We start from the raw sequence: 15,419 nt of genomic DNA, 5'->3' as shown, positions 1-15,419 counted from the left end.
GCTGAGCTGGCTGACAAGTGAGCTCCCAGGATCTGACCCTCTCTGCCCTGTAACTCTAGAACTACAGGTATTCTAAGCCATGCCCAGCTTTTACACAAGTTATTAACCTGAATTAAATCCAGGTCTCTTTGTTGTCACAGCCAGCATGCTAACCCAGTGAACCACCTCCCAAGTCTCTCCACCCAAAGTAATTTTATGTTCATTCTCTTCACTGGCTGGTTTTGTGTGTCAACTTGACACAAGCTGGAGTTATCACAGAGAAAGGAGCGTCCCTTTAGGAAATACCTCCATGAGATCCAGCTGTTAGGCATTTTCTAAATTAGTGATCAAGGGGGAAGGGCCCACTGTGGGTGGTACCATCCCTAGGCGGGTGGTCCTGGGTTCTATAAGAAAGCAAGCTGAGCAAGCCAGGGGAAGCAAGCCAGTAAGTAACATCCCTCCATGGCCTCTGCATCAGCTCCTGCCTCCATGTTCCTGCCCTGTGTGAGTTCCAGTCCTGACTTCCTTTGGTGATGAAAAGCAATGTGGAAGTGTAAGCTGAATAAACCCTTTCCTCCCCAACTTGCATCTTGGTCATTGTGTTTGTGCAGGAATAGAAACCCTGACTAAGACCTTCTCCCTAGTTTAATTTAGATAGCCTTCCTACAAACTTAGCGATTAACTTGGTGTATATATATATATATATATATATATATATATATATGTGTGTGTGTGTGTGTGTGTGTTTGTGTGTGTGTATGTATGTGTATGTGTATATGTATGTATGTCTGTATATATATGTGTGTATATATATGTATATACATATGTATATGATGTATACATATATATACACAGATATATATATATATACAGATATAGGTATAGAGATATAGATATAGATATTTCAAAGTCTAACATAGTAAACTTTGGGGTTTAAACTCCCAACCCTGCACCATATGAGGAGTATGGGCTGTCCATCAAAGTAAAGAACCTCATAAAGGTCCTGGTGTGGCCCCTGGGTAACTGTTTTCCCAGCTGATCTGACTCCCTCTCCTTTATGCTCCTCAAGAGCTGAGGCTTGTGAGGGCCCTCGTTGCCAAGCATTCCCAGAAGCCAACACTGCAGAGAGTGCAAAGGGCTGGAAATCCACCCCCTCCCCCCAGGCTTCCACACAAAGGCAGCCCCTGAGGTGGCAGTCAGCAGTACTTCCCCCTTAGGGGTCACCGATCATCTGGCAGAGGTTGGCCGAATGCTGCTGATGTGTGTCATATCACCTAACGTGTGCAACGGTTCTCCAGGGGAAGCACCATGACTGACAGCTCCTGTAGAAAGGTAACTGGGGTCCTATGCCCATGGGAACACTATGGGGGTTCAATCAAGGTGGAGACTCTAGAACCAGCAGCCTGAACCACTCTAGTGTGTCTCCTCAAAGTGCAGCGAGGGAAACACAAGAGGCTTGTTTCGAGGGACTTCCCAGAAGATTGCCTGGTGACCACATGTGGGACGCAGAGAGTGAGCGTTCATCTTAGGCAAGAAACAGATTTTCAGGTACCTTCTGGACACAACACTCACAGGAACAAGCACCTTTACCATGCTCGTCAGTGACCCACCCTCTGAAGACCCAATATCATGCTCAAAGATAGGTCCCTAATTTAAAAACATTATTTATTTAGTAGCGGTGCCTTGCCAGTGTGTATCTTTGTGTAGTGTGTTTGTGTGTGTATGTGTGTGTGTGTGTGTGTGTGTGTGTGGTGCCCTTGGAAGCCAGGAGAGGGTGTCAGATCCCCTGATATAAGAATTACAGATGGTTATGAGCTACCATGAGGATACTGGGATTCAGACCAGGGTCCTCTGGACTAGCATCCAGAACTCATATAAGCCCTGAGAAATCTCTCCAACCCTGCTGTAATTATCTTAAACTATGACCTTACTTAATACCCTTTAAAACTTCTCCATACTTCTAAGCAGAAATTCTTGTCCTGGGTATTATAAAAAGTCCACAAGTTATCATTCCACCTCATTCATTCAAAAACTTAAGTTGGAATATAGGACTAGGCACCAAAGGCTAGAAAGGAGTGCATCGTAAGAGTCTAGAACACGCAAGTGAGGCGGTGCTTTGAGGGAGCCATACACGTCTCTCTCACAGCAGCCAAGTGGTTTATCAAGATGGAGCTTCTTAACGTGTCCATTCAGATTGTCAAGACATCAGAATCCACCCCAGGCACCCCCAGGGAAGTGGTTAAGACCACGAAAGCTCCACTTAGAAGACTAAAGGAAGCTTGAAACTGCAGCACTCACTTGTCCTGATGTGCACGGTGTGGTTGGTGTGTGCCGGCTACTGTCATTACTACATCCTTTCCACACATGTTCTTTTTGCCTCATTGAAGAAGGATGCTGAACAAGCCCACCGTTTCCCCTCAGCTCGCACCCCCTCCACATCATCCGTGCTGGCTAGAAGATGCACAAAGCATGTAAACTAATGTTCCTTTTAGAAGGAATGAAAAGTCCTAATTCTGATTCACACCGTTCAGTGATTCATAGCTCCTTCATCTTTTTCTCTCGCCACCCCCTCCACCGAAAACACACAAAAAAACGCCATTAGGAAACAGTCAGGCTAGAACCACTGCTGATTCTCCCAGAGATGTGGGGAATTTTCATCTGGGACTCTGGGTTTTTGGCTCCTGGAATTCAGGAAGCGTCTAAAGGAAAACAATATTTCGAGATCCAACTTGGTGGCAGCTGTCTTGCTGCTCTGCAGCGGATGTGACAGGCATGTGTGAGCTGCTGCTGGTGGCTGGCAAGTCATTTGTCTCTGAAGGGAGAGCTGGCAAGCCTGCAGCAAAGCATGGCTCAAAAAAACAGACAGACACACCATCAACCTACCCCTCCTAATGTAAACATAGCGAGTCTCTTTGCTTAACTCTATAATGAAACAAAATACTGATTAAACCGGTCCTTACAAACTACTCAGCGTGCCACCTCCCTGGGTCAGTGGCACCTACAAGAGTCAGGTTCTATCTGTCCTACTTCCTGCCAGGGAACAAGCAAACAAATCAACTCACTGTTGCTCAGCTAGCCGCTCTGGGAGGACCATCACACCTCCCTCTTCCTGACAGCCTCTGGACATCATTCAGCACCCACTGGGAATGTTCCCAGTGGCACAGCAACTTCAAAACGTGTGACAGGTGTGGCCCTCAGGCTCCACGAAGGTTCTACTTCAGGTGGCAGATACTTCTGTATTGATTATGACCAATTCTTTCTGTGAAAGGGAATTCTACATCCCTGTGGGCCACAGTATAAGATATACCCACCAGGTACCAAGCCACTAGGAAGACAGCGCTGTTAACTTGCTATGAGCTCTTCCTGATGCGTGGAACCCCAGCTGGTGCATAAAAGATACTCAGTGGGTTTGTCACAAAATCAGGTGTCTTTTAATTTTCAGGCTCATGGAGCCTCCTGATAACATTGTATAAATATATAAATAAATAAACAAAATAATTTCACCACCTATTGGGTCCTCATGAAGCACCTCAGGTTTCATAGGCCTTACCAGCATCCATTCCTTACGCTGTCCCTACTGCATAAAAGACGCTAAGGCAAGGAATGATTAGAGGGTCCATGTGACAGAACAATCCACACTAGAGCAGGCAAACAACCCTGATACAGGTGAGTCTGTGGGAAAACCAGTCTGGTCCTCCTTTGGATGCTTGATAAAATAGAGTTCTTACTGGTTTAAGGACCAACTGCAGAGATGTCAAAGAAGGCCCAAATGATTGACAGTGTAATAGGGGACAGCAGGAGAGTCATGCCAAGGGGTCATAGCATTCTAACAGTAAGAAAAAATAATTCCCTTCACATACAGATGAAAGCAGTAACATCTGAATGACACAACTGTCAATTAAAACAAAACAAAACAAAACAAAACAAAACAAAAACCTTCCTATTTAAGATTCCAATTTACAATGGGAGAAATGGACTGACACCACCTGTTCTACTGGTGTCCCCTACTGTGATGGTTTGTATATGCTCAGCCCAGAGAGTGGCACTATGGCACTATTAGGAGGTGTGGCCTTGCTGGAGTGGGCATGGCCTTGTTGGAGTAGGTGTGTCACTGTGGGTGTGGGCTATAAGACCCTCATTCTAGCTGCCTGGAAGTCAGTATTCTGCTAGCAGCCTTCAGATGAAGATGTAGAACTCTCACCTCTGCCTGCATCATGCCTGCCTGGACACTGTCATGTTTCCACCTTGATGATAATGGACTGAACCTCTAAACCTGTAGGCCAGTCCCAATTAAATATTGTCCTTTAAAAGACTTGAATTGGTCATGGTGTCTGTTCGCAATAGTAAAACCCTAACTAAGACACTCACCATTTCCAGTGGGAACTAGAGTCTCAGAAAAGTTATTTGGGGCCTTGTCCTGGTGATCACTCAGTTGGGAGCTATGTCTCTGTCTGTGGAACCCCAATAGTTTATAGGAGGTTAGTCTAGGCCAGCTTGTATTCAAATGCTGAATTGTGTACCCCAAGACGAGTAAATCCACACACTTTTGTTGTGTGAACTTTGCCCCCCACCCGAAAGTTATCCATGATTGGTTAATAAAGATGTCTACAGCCTAGGCTGGGCAGTAGAGTGGGTGGAGCGACAGTTCTGGGCTTGGGGTCTCAAGCAAGGACCAAGAGGAGAAAAAAGGATACAGGGTGGGGGTGGGGAGAAGCCACCATGGGATAGGTGGCTCATGAGCTCATGGCTATGAGGACCAGCCTGTTGGAGTAGGAGTGGCCCCAGCAGAACATGAAAAGTGATATCTCAGGGTAGATATCTGGAGGTTACTTCAGGGAAGTATCAAAATAGCATAGAGGGCTGACATCTGTCCAGCTCTAGTGCTTTAAGGCTTATTATAAATCTAAAGGTTTTGTGTCTGGGGGGGGTTCTAAATGATCTAAGGTGGGGTAGAAACTCCCAAAGAATATTTACACATTCAATAATATTCAACAACAGTTCACAGCTGCACCTGAGTGGCTAAAGGAAATGCCCAGTGGCATTAGGGAACATTTAAAGTGACAACCAACTAGCAAAATTTAAAAAAAAAAATGGACTGAACTGGACTCACGTAATTAACAAAAACCAGTTAAGGTGCATAAGACAGACTGCCTATATTCTTAATATAGGCTTTGGTGATAGGCTCTGACTATCTAGGGCATAAAGAAAAAAACAATAACACAGGCTCTAATTATGTATGCTTTCTTTTAAAGTAGAAAGATGTTATGTGTGTCAAGATAACAAGCATCGCTTTTTAGTTTTACAAAGATGAAGTTTAAAACTGTGAATGGCTCTGGCTTTTCAGCTTCAAGACAGCCAAAGAATGTCATTTGTTACATTACAGTTTTTGCTAAGGGGGAGGGAGGGGAGGAGAATCTAGGTTAGTCTACCTGGCTGTAAAAATAGATCTCTGCAATATTAAAGTGGTCCCCTGTCTCATTACTATCCAGTCTCAAAGGCTTAAATAAGTCCAGCAAAGCGATGTGTGTTTTCCCTGTTACCTCAAGAGGAATCTTTTAAATGACCATTGTTAATCAACAAGGTGTTTTTTTTTGGGGGGGGGGGGCTACGATTCCTTAAAGGTTAGTCACCTCTACATCCACCCAGTAATTATCTGCATTTTAAAAGAAAGCTGGTTTGCCAGAGGCAGGGATTCTTTTAAAACCCTACTTTGTTTCCAATGAAAGAGTAACAGGAAGAACTTTAAGCCCTTATGCCATTTGGTACTTTTCTAGGTGTAATGAGAAAATGCTTTTTTATAGCTACATCCAATTGAGTTCCACAATGGAGCAGCCAGATCACCTAATGGGGTGCTGCTTTCTGCCACAGCAAAATTGCTTTTGCTGTGCCTTCATTACAGCGGACTTACTGCAGCCTTAAGGAAGGATGCAAAATGACACCAGCCCCACTAGAGAAAAGTTCTTATGTTAGCTCTCCTGACGCCTTGACGTCTCCACAGGAAAGCAGACCAAAAACAAAACAAAAACAAAAAACAAAAACAAACAAGCAAACCTAAAAGCAATGCCAGTTGTGGCAGTGCATGACTGTAATTCCAGCATTCAGAAGGCTAAGACGAGAGGATCGTGGATTGGAGGCCAGCTTGGGCTACACACAAGGAGACCTTGTTTCGAAAACAACCCTAGAACAATAGCAACAACAACAACAACAACAAAAAACCCTAAAAGCGGACAGTCCAGAAGGCTAAATTGGGATCTCTAGCAGGGCCTTGAACTGTGATCTGGGCCTGCTCAATTCCAGTCCTCTTCTTTTCTACTCCTCACCAGGTTTCATCTGCCCAGTTCACTAATTACAGAGAATAACCAGTACATCCAGCACCGTTTTACTGGACTGTTTACTTGCAAATCCATTATCTCCCTACTGATAACGTAACAAGTAAAACGTGGTGAGCAGGATTTTAAAGGAAAAAAAAAACCCCCTTGACATGATGTCTTGGTTACTTTAGAAAGACAGGTATGGAGGAAACCTAACTTCTGCAATTCAGCTAATCATTCCGTTTCCCACATGAGTGTGTGAGTGCCGGTTCCCACCTCCACCTGACAGGCAACAACTCTTGAATTTTGTAAAGCATTCCAAGAGTTTTGTCAAGGAGCTCACCAGCCCCCAAGAATTACCAACCCTGCTTTGCTTACAGAGATCATTGAGTTGTGACAACCCAGACTCTCAAATTATCCTCACATTACAATGTCACCTGTGAACTGCACTATTACGTTTATCCCCACCCCCACCCCGTTACAAATGCTTTCAGAAGAAGACCTTTCCTTCCATCAGCTGCGTGCGCGAGTAGCTGCCCTCCCAAACAAACTTCTGACAGCAGGTAACCAAAACTCTAAATGTTTTTCTTCTGGACTTTTGGAATACTTTCCTGGTGCACTGTTATGAAACTTCTAAAGAAACCGAGAAAGAGTCGGTCGATGCAGGAGCGATTCCACCAAACACATTAAATTTGTGCTGTTGTTTTTTTTTTTTTAATTTTCCTAAATTAATTAAGAGGAGCTAAAGTGAAAAGAGAAATGAGGTAAACATACCACTTCCGGGAAAAATCGATTACTATTTCAAATTGTGACTGCACACTCACATTCTGTATAAGGGACCCCTGCACACGCCTGTCACTTATGGCTGCAACTTGATTTTAGAGGTGGGGAGGGTAGAAACTATGCCGGTTCTATCTCTACGAACTTTATACAAGGAAGCCGACAGTTCCTCGGACAAGCCAGAAGTTGGGAGGCTCAGAGAACAACTCCAGGTGTCGCCTGCCAGAGTGGAGGAGGTGCTGTTTCAAATGGCACTTTAATTGGCCAAGGAGAGAAGGGATGGCGGGGGAGGGGGTTGTCATCCTTGCTGGACACTTGAGCTGCCCAGAAGGGAAGGTGTTCCTGGGGGGCGGGGGGGGGTGCAGAGCTGGGGCTGTGCCCTCCGTCTTTATAGTGAAGCCCTCCATGGCTGGTCTCCACAGCTTGCTCAGAAGAGCTATTTTCGCTCACAGCCAAAATCAGCAACAGCAAATTACGCTGCAAACCGTGGCGAAGGCGCCCCGCTTTGCACGGCTCCCAACTCCGGAGCGTTCGTGCCGAGATCGACTTTTGATCTAAGCAGCGCGTCCGGGGCGCAAGGTGCTGGGGACTCGGCTGCGAGGCTGGGGACGCAACAGCAATGCGGAGCCCCGCAGGTGGCTTGCGGGGAGCCAGACCCTGGGAGTCCCGGGGGAGGGGGGCCCGGCAGGCAGCGTGCGCTCTCTGGCGGGGAGGAGAGCCGGGAGACACCGTCGTGGAATAGGGCTGGCTAGGCTCCGATTCCAGCGGTGGCTCCGCGTCCCCGGGCCGCAGGTTTTCCCCCGGACCTTCCCGGCCGGGAGAGGCCGGCGATGGGTTCCGCGGTGCTGTGACTCCAAGCCGACCCGGCCCGCACCCTCCCCACGCAGACTCGCACCCCCGCGCCGCCCTGCGCGCGCCCTCCTCACCCGGCTCTTGCAGCGATGGTGCCGGCCGGGGTCCGAGTAGGTCCGATCCACCGTGAGCGCCGTGTCGCTGCCCGGCATGTCTGCGCTTCGACTGACAACTTTGAGTCCTCCGGGGCCGCCGCTGCTCCACTCGGTGCCGGGTGGCAGCTGCCCGCCGTGCTCGGCTCACCCTCGCCCCGGAGCCGAGGCCGAGGGGGTGGCGCGGGCGGCTGCAGCTGCTGCCGACACCCCGCGGCCCTGCGCCGCCGCCGGGGTGGGGAGGCGGGCGACAGTCTCCGCCCCTTCCCCCGCTCCCCGCCCCTGCGCCCCGCGCGGCGCCTTAGACCCGCTCCAGGTGCCGGGCTCAGCTAACCTCCCTGCCTGCAACCCGGGCCCACGCGCTCCCACGCCTCCCCCGGCTCAGATGAGCGACGCCCGCACAGGTTATGGACCCATTTAAGTGTGATCAAAAGACGAGTTTGAGCACAGGAGGTGGCCGGATGTCTTAAGGGCTCCATATATGTGTGAATGAAATATGTGTATTTCACTCAACAGGCACACTTACTTGCTGGACAGCTATCCTGGACCTGGACAGTGAGCTAAGGATTCCGGGACGGAGGGCCATTTTTCCCACCTGGAATTCCACGGAACGGCACCTCCCACTGTGTTGTGTATCTTAATTGTGCTTGTGTGACTCACTGTGTTGTGAGCTACTTTGAAACCCGGACATCTTTTCACTTTAGCGTTCTCTAGTCTCAGCGAGTGCTCCCTGCCCACAAGGGATCTGGAATCTGAGAGGAAAAAGTACTGGTTGGTAATCGATGCGGTATCGGTTGCCTAACCCCAAATTCACTACATAAAGTCCAATATGTCAGACGTGCCTCTGAGACCGGATTGGCAGGTTTTAAATCACTGATCCTTACAGGCCCAGAGTGCACTGTGATCTGCCTACAGGGAGGGGCGGAGATGTTTATTCCCTAGGTGGCTGAGAGAAAACAGGTCTGTGCATTTGGGGAAAACAAAACAAAAAAAAGGCCAAAAACCCTCAAGGTGTCTGTTTAGTGGGTGTCTTCAGGCACAAAGGGATAAGGTAGAGGAATGGAGACTGGGGGGTGTGGAGGTGGGAAACTGTACCTTCATCGTTAAGATTTGTTCTGTGGGTGTTTGGCAAGCTGCTGGGCTTCCTGAACCAGGAGCTGACAAGATCAGGATGGAACTCTTAAGAGGTCCATCCGATAGTCCTGTGAGAGGCACTGATGGAAGATAAGGAACTCTGGCTAGGAGGCCATTACAAAGACTGAGGACCACCTGACCTATGTGTCGTTTACAAGGAGACCAGGAACCAAGCATGTCCACTCAGAGGAGTATTAGGCAAGTAGAGCAGATGCGACGGCCCTCTAACTATGGAATCATTTCTAGCATGTATAGTTAAGAGAAGCAAGCTGCCAGACAATATAGGGTGTTCTACCACTTACTGAGTATAATGTGTATCATATCTATATAGAGAGATATAGATATATACATATATATGTACATATATATATATATATATATATATGTATAGATATATGCTTGTGCTTATATATACATGGTGCATTTCTGACAAGATAAAAAAACTACAGAAATAAGTGAACAAGCAGCTGAAGTCAGGAAAGGAGGACTGGGCAGCTACAGGGCAGATGGGAGGGTTGTTTGTTGATCTTTTTTACTATGTATGCATCTTAAATGTGGTCACATATTAACTACACCAAAAGTAGAGTAAATTATTAAAACTTAAAAAGAATCAGAAACCTAATCTAAAACCATTTAAGGGGGAAAAAAACCCTTTAAAATAAAACACACACACATGCACATACACACACACACACACACACCTACACCAGGCCCAGAGAGATTTTCAGGTTAATTCTTCCAAGCAAAAAGTAGAGATTATGTGTGTGTGTGTGTGTGTGTGTGTGTGTGTGTGTGTGTATGTATGTGTGATATCAGTTATGATGTCCAACGAACCGCCTGTGATAGGGCAATATCTGAGCAGAGACTTAGGGAGTGAGAGAGACAGTAATGTATCCTGATGGTTTGAATGCCCCATAGACTCATCGATTTGAATGCCTGGTCACCAGGGAGTGATACTATTTGAAAGGTTTTGGAATGTGGCCTTGTTGGAAGTGAGTCACTGGGAGTGGGATTTGAGGTTTCTAAAGCCCATTCCAAGTCTAGTGTCTCTCCTTTCCTGTTATATATGGATCCGGATGTAGAACTCTCAGCTCCTTCTCTGTCACCATGTCTGCCTGAAGGCTGCCATGCTTCCCACCATGATGACAAAAAGCTAAACCTCTGAAACTGTAAGCCAGCACCAATTAAATACTTTTTATTGAACTGTGGCCTGTTGCTATGTACTGTAATGCTAAATTCTGTACCTGAAACTTTCGTTGTGCAAACCTTGTTCCTTAATTTAAAACTATTGGCTAAAAAATGGCTGCAATCAATTACTGGAGGGATTAGAGGTAGGTGGGTTTTGAGTTACCTGGTAAGGGATGACAGAGAGGGAGAGAAGGACTCAGGAGGAGAAAGCCACCATGAGAGGAGATGAACCATAAGCACATGGCCAGGAGACACAGTAAGTATTTGGGGTCCATTGCTGGGGAAGTAGCTAGGCCAGCAGTTAGAAAAGCAGATTAGAGGTGACCCCCTAGTAACTGTCAAAGTCAAATAAAATAACCCATTGTCTGAGTCTGTTCATTCATAAGCTAGACGAGAATAAGTTTAAATTGGTTTTACTATACTTTTTATAAGCCGTGGTCAGTGTATCTCTGTGCAGCAGTGAAACACTAAGACATGTAGGAGTCTAGGAATTTCACAGAGATGAACAAGTCAAGAGTTTTGCAGCAGGCACATAAAAGATGAGGTGGGAGGTGCTGTCTCAGAGGATGAGACCAGACAGGGCCATTTAGGCCATTTTCTGAACTTTGAGTTTCATCCAGAGGAAGACAGAAGTTTATGAAAAAGTTTTAAGAAATTTGTGGTATAATTTGCCTTTTTCACATAAGAGAAGACAGATTCGCTCATATCATATGCAAAAATCAATACCAGGTAGGATTTAAAAGCAAGAGTCTTGAAGGGTAAAAGCTTTAGGAGTATGCTTGGTGGCCTGAATTCAATGCCTGGAACCCACGTGGTGGACAAATTCTTGAAAGTGGTCCTCTCGTCTCTATACATTTAGCTTGGCACCCACACAAGTGCACTCATGCATAATACACACACACACACACACACACACACACACACAATGTAAAATTATCTTTTAAAGACAAAGAGAAGAAACCTATAACTTCAATTTTTCAAAAGAAAATTAGAGATCATTTTATCCCAAGTCATAAAAAGCAGGTTTCCCAAAGCATAAACATCAAGTATTTAACAGCATTTTAAAAACATGCTAACAGCGTTAAAACATGCTTCTGTCTAGGAGAAGAAATACTAAGGTGAGAACAGGCGTCACAGACTAAACCCCAGGTTAAAAAAAAAAATCAGTTTAGGTGAGTTTCACAAACACTCCTAGGAAACGAAAAAGCAAGCCACAGAAAACTGCAAGCACTCTGCGTTCAATGAAGAGATGAAAAATACAAAAAATTGCCTGGCAGTGGTGGCACACACCTTTAATCCCAGCACATGGGAGGCAGAGACAGCCGGATTTCTGAGTTCGAGGCCAGCGTGGTCTACAGAGTGAGTTCCACGACAGCCAGGACTACACAGAGAAACCCTGTCTCAAAAAACAAGACAAAACAAAAAATACAAAAAAAATTAAAGTACAGGGAAACAACTTATTTCTTTAGGAAAACAAAGTTATTCCATGAAAATTATTGAGAAGCATACAAGCAATGAAAACCTAACTTTTACACACACACACAGACACACATACACAGACACTTTCAAGATTAAACTTGTAAAGGCAACAGCAGGCATTATGGTACACATCTTTAACCCTGGGACTTAGGAGACGGGAGGGTGGCTGTCTGAGGCCAGCTTCCTCCGCATAGTGAGTTCATAAGTGTATGAAGGAAAGTGTTACTCCCCTTTCATCTTCCATTTTAATTAAATTATACAGAAAGTATTCCCTTTGGGGAAGAAGAGATTTCTAGAACTAAAACCAGAGCTTTTCTTCCTTAACGTTTAGAGCTGGAGAGAGCAAATGAAAGAATGCTTCATATTATTAAAATTTACTCAAATGGTTCAAGGTAAATACATTGTGCTCAGACAATGTATTGAAGATGAAAATTGAAGATATTTAGATTGGTGCCTGTGGTGGTTTGAGAGAAAATGGCCCCTATAGGACCATAGGAAGTGACACTATTAGGAGGTGTGACCTTGTTGGAGTAGGTGTGACCTTGTTGGAGGAGTGGGTCACTGTGGGAGTGAGATTTCAAATCTCTTATGCTCAAACTATGCCCAATATGGCTTACGGATCTGCTGCCTGTGGATCAAAGTGTAGAACTCTCAGATCCTTCTTCAGCACTAAGTCTGTCTGCACACCATCATGATAATAAGTAGACTAAACCTCCAAACTGTAAGCCAGCCCCAGTTAAATGTTTTCCTTTATGAGACTCACCACGGGTATGGAATCTCTTCAAAGCAATAGATACCCTAACGAAGACAGGGCCCAGAAGCTACTCAGCCTATTGCAAGCAAAATTGCTAGCTCTGATTTTAACTACTTGGTTTATTGCCAACTGCAAAAGACCACACCCTTACAGTTAGCTTCTGATATAACGTAATCCATACGACTGTTACGGAAATGATTTCCATTGTTTACTTACAGTCAGCAATGATCTGGCACGGAAACTCAAAACTTCCACTTTGCAATATGTCGCTAAACAAAAGTAAAGACACACAACAAAGTGGGAAGACTCAAATTGACTCAGTAGGCCGGTAGCCTTGCCTCTCAATAGTCCCAGTGCCTCTTAAAGCAAATCCAATGACTTCATGTTACAGATTCCCAAGAGCAATGGTGATCAAAGATGCTACAGTCAGCCTTCAGAGGTGCCGGAGCTCCACTCCAACTTTTTGCCTCTGTGTAGATCTGAGGCTATATTAACAAGAAAAAAAATGAATTTTGCCTCATCAAAGTTTAAAACTGTTGCTTTTGTGAAAGAGCTTGTTAAGATGAAAAGACAGAAAATATTAGCATAAGCACGTATCTAACAAGGATGTGTATCTAGACTGTATTATGAATTCCCTAGATAGCTGAGCGTGGTGGTGCATGTCTTTAATCCCAGCACTTGGGAGGCAGAGACAGGAGCATCTATCTTTGTGAGTTCCAGGATAGCCAGGATAGCAAGACCCTGTCTCAAAAAGCAAAACAGAACAAAACAAAAGAGAATTGTTTTTGTTTGTTTGTTTGTTTGTTTGTTTTAAATAGGGGCTGGAGATGGCTCACTGGTTAAGAGAACTTATTGCTCTTCCAGAGGACCTGAGTTTAATTCCTAGCACCCACACCTAGTGGCTCACAACCTTTTGTTTCAGTGGATCTGATATCTTATGATGCGGATACAAATATGCAGGCAAGACACTCAAAAAGATAAAATAAGTGTCTAAAAAAATGTTAAAAGTTAAAGAATTCCCCAGGGTAGTAGCATGTGTGTATGTGCATGTGTGTTTGTGTGTGTGTGTGTGTGTGTGTGTGCATATGTGTTTGTGTGTGTATGTGTGTGCATATGTGTTTGTGTCTGTGTGTCTGTGTACATGTATGTAGAATGCATGTTTGTGTGTATGTATGTCTGTTGGTGAGTAGAGTGTATATGTGTGTAGTGTGTGTGCATGTGTATGTTGCATGTATGTGTAGCATGCATGTTCAGTATGCATTTTGACATGTATAAGAATGGTATACAAGGCAGCTCAAAGTAACGATGGAATTAATGATAAAGCTGGATCTAGGAAGAGATGGTAATTTAAAAAGGATCATCAAGACTAAACCGTAAAAAAATAACAATCCAATTAAGAACAGGTGAAACATACAAAAGACATTTCACTGGAGAGGCTACATGGATGGAAAGTGGACACAGACTATTAGGTCTGACATCATCAGCTCTAAGGGCAATGCAAATCAAACCACAAGGAGATGTCACTATGTACTGACCAGATGGCTAAAATAAGAACAATTAGCAGGAAGTGCTTGTGCAGATGTGGAGAAACCAGGTAACTCATACGTCACTGATGGAAACAGGAAGTGGCCTGGCCTCTTTGAACAGCAGCCTGCCAGTTGTTTTCTTTGCTCATCTCCTTGCTGTTCGTGGTACTGAAGGTGGAACAGAGGGTCTCACACATGCTAGGCAACCGCTCTACCATCAAAGTATGTCTCCAGCTCTCTTTCCAAATTTGTTTTTGAAACAAGTTCTTATCAAATTGCCCAGACTAACCTTGAATTTATGATTCTCCACTTACAAGCCTCCTTGCCTCAGAATCCTTAGTAGGATTACAGGAATCTTTAGTAGGTCTACAGGTTTATACCACCAGCCATAGTAGTTTGGTAGCTTTTACAAAACTAAACTGTGCAAAACCATCTGACCCAGCAACTTCACTCCTGGACTTTTAGCCCAGAGAGAAGAAAACATGTTTATGATGATACTGACCCACAAATGTTTATGGCAGGTTTACTGACAACATCAAAAACCAGAAGCAGCCTGGGTGTCTGGACAGGCAAATAAACATCCATGTCATGGAACATACAACATGGAACATCCATGTCATGGAGCACACATGGAACATCGATGTCATGGGGCACACAACATGGAACATACATGTCATGGAACATACAACATGGAACATCCATGTCATGGGGCACACAACATGGAACACCCATGTCATGGGGCACACAACATGGAACACCCATGTCATGGGGCACACAACATGGAACATCCATGTCATGGGGCACACAACATGGAATGGGGCACACAACATGGAACATCCCTGTCATGGAGCACACTAAAGGAGAACAAACTACTTCTATGTAACAGTGTGGATAGGGCTCCAAGAAAATGTGCCATGAAAAAAGCCAATCCCAGAGGTTACATACACCATGGGTTCTCTTACGCAGCATCTTTGAAGTGCTAAAATTATAGACATGAAGATGAGTAGTTACCAGTGAAAGGGTGACTGTGGTGGGTGACGGGTGATGGTTACTGAAGGGACAAATCAGGGCTCCCATAGTGATGGAATCATCTTGTATCTTAGGAGCAGTGGTAGGAAGAATTATGTAGGTGACTAAATAACAGAGAACTAGGTTGCACACACTCAGACATGTATAGGTGGTCCCAATTTATGATAGCTTAACTTACAATGTCTCCACTCTACAAGGACACAGAAGCAATGTGCCTTCAGCAGAAAACAGTGCCTGGAATTTTTAAAAAACATTCCTTTGTTCATTTTGTGTGAAGGAAGCATATGCCATAATT

The 15,419-nt window shown here is 45.0% G+C and overlaps 1 protein-coding gene across 7 annotated transcripts in view; it reads right to left on the bottom strand.

The window, feature by feature from the left end:
- The window catches only part of Tmcc3 (transmembrane and coiled-coil domain family 3), a 245,731-nt gene that overhangs the window by 64,359 nt on the left and 165,953 nt on the right, over nucleotides 1–15,419 (bottom strand). Inside the window, exon 1 of one of the 7 annotated variants that reach the window (XM_028783002.1) lies at nucleotides 7,997–8,081. The exons of the other annotated variants lie outside the window; for them this stretch is intronic. Coding sequence (XP_028638835.1) covers nucleotides 7,997–8,074 — 78 coding nt within the window. The 5' untranslated portion in view covers nucleotides 8,075–8,081. Of the gene's footprint in view, nucleotides 1–7,996; nucleotides 8,082–15,419 lie in introns of those variants that run through there. 7 annotated transcript variants of the gene reach the window in all.

Source organism: Grammomys surdaster, unplaced genomic scaffold (assembly GCF_004785775.1).
Source record: "Grammomys surdaster isolate TR1022 unplaced genomic scaffold, NIH_TR_1.0 958, whole genome shotgun sequence".
Classification (NCBI taxonomy): Eukaryota; Metazoa; Chordata; class Mammalia; order Rodentia; family Muridae; genus Grammomys; species Grammomys surdaster.
This window is presented reverse-complemented; position numbering and strand designations above follow the sequence as displayed.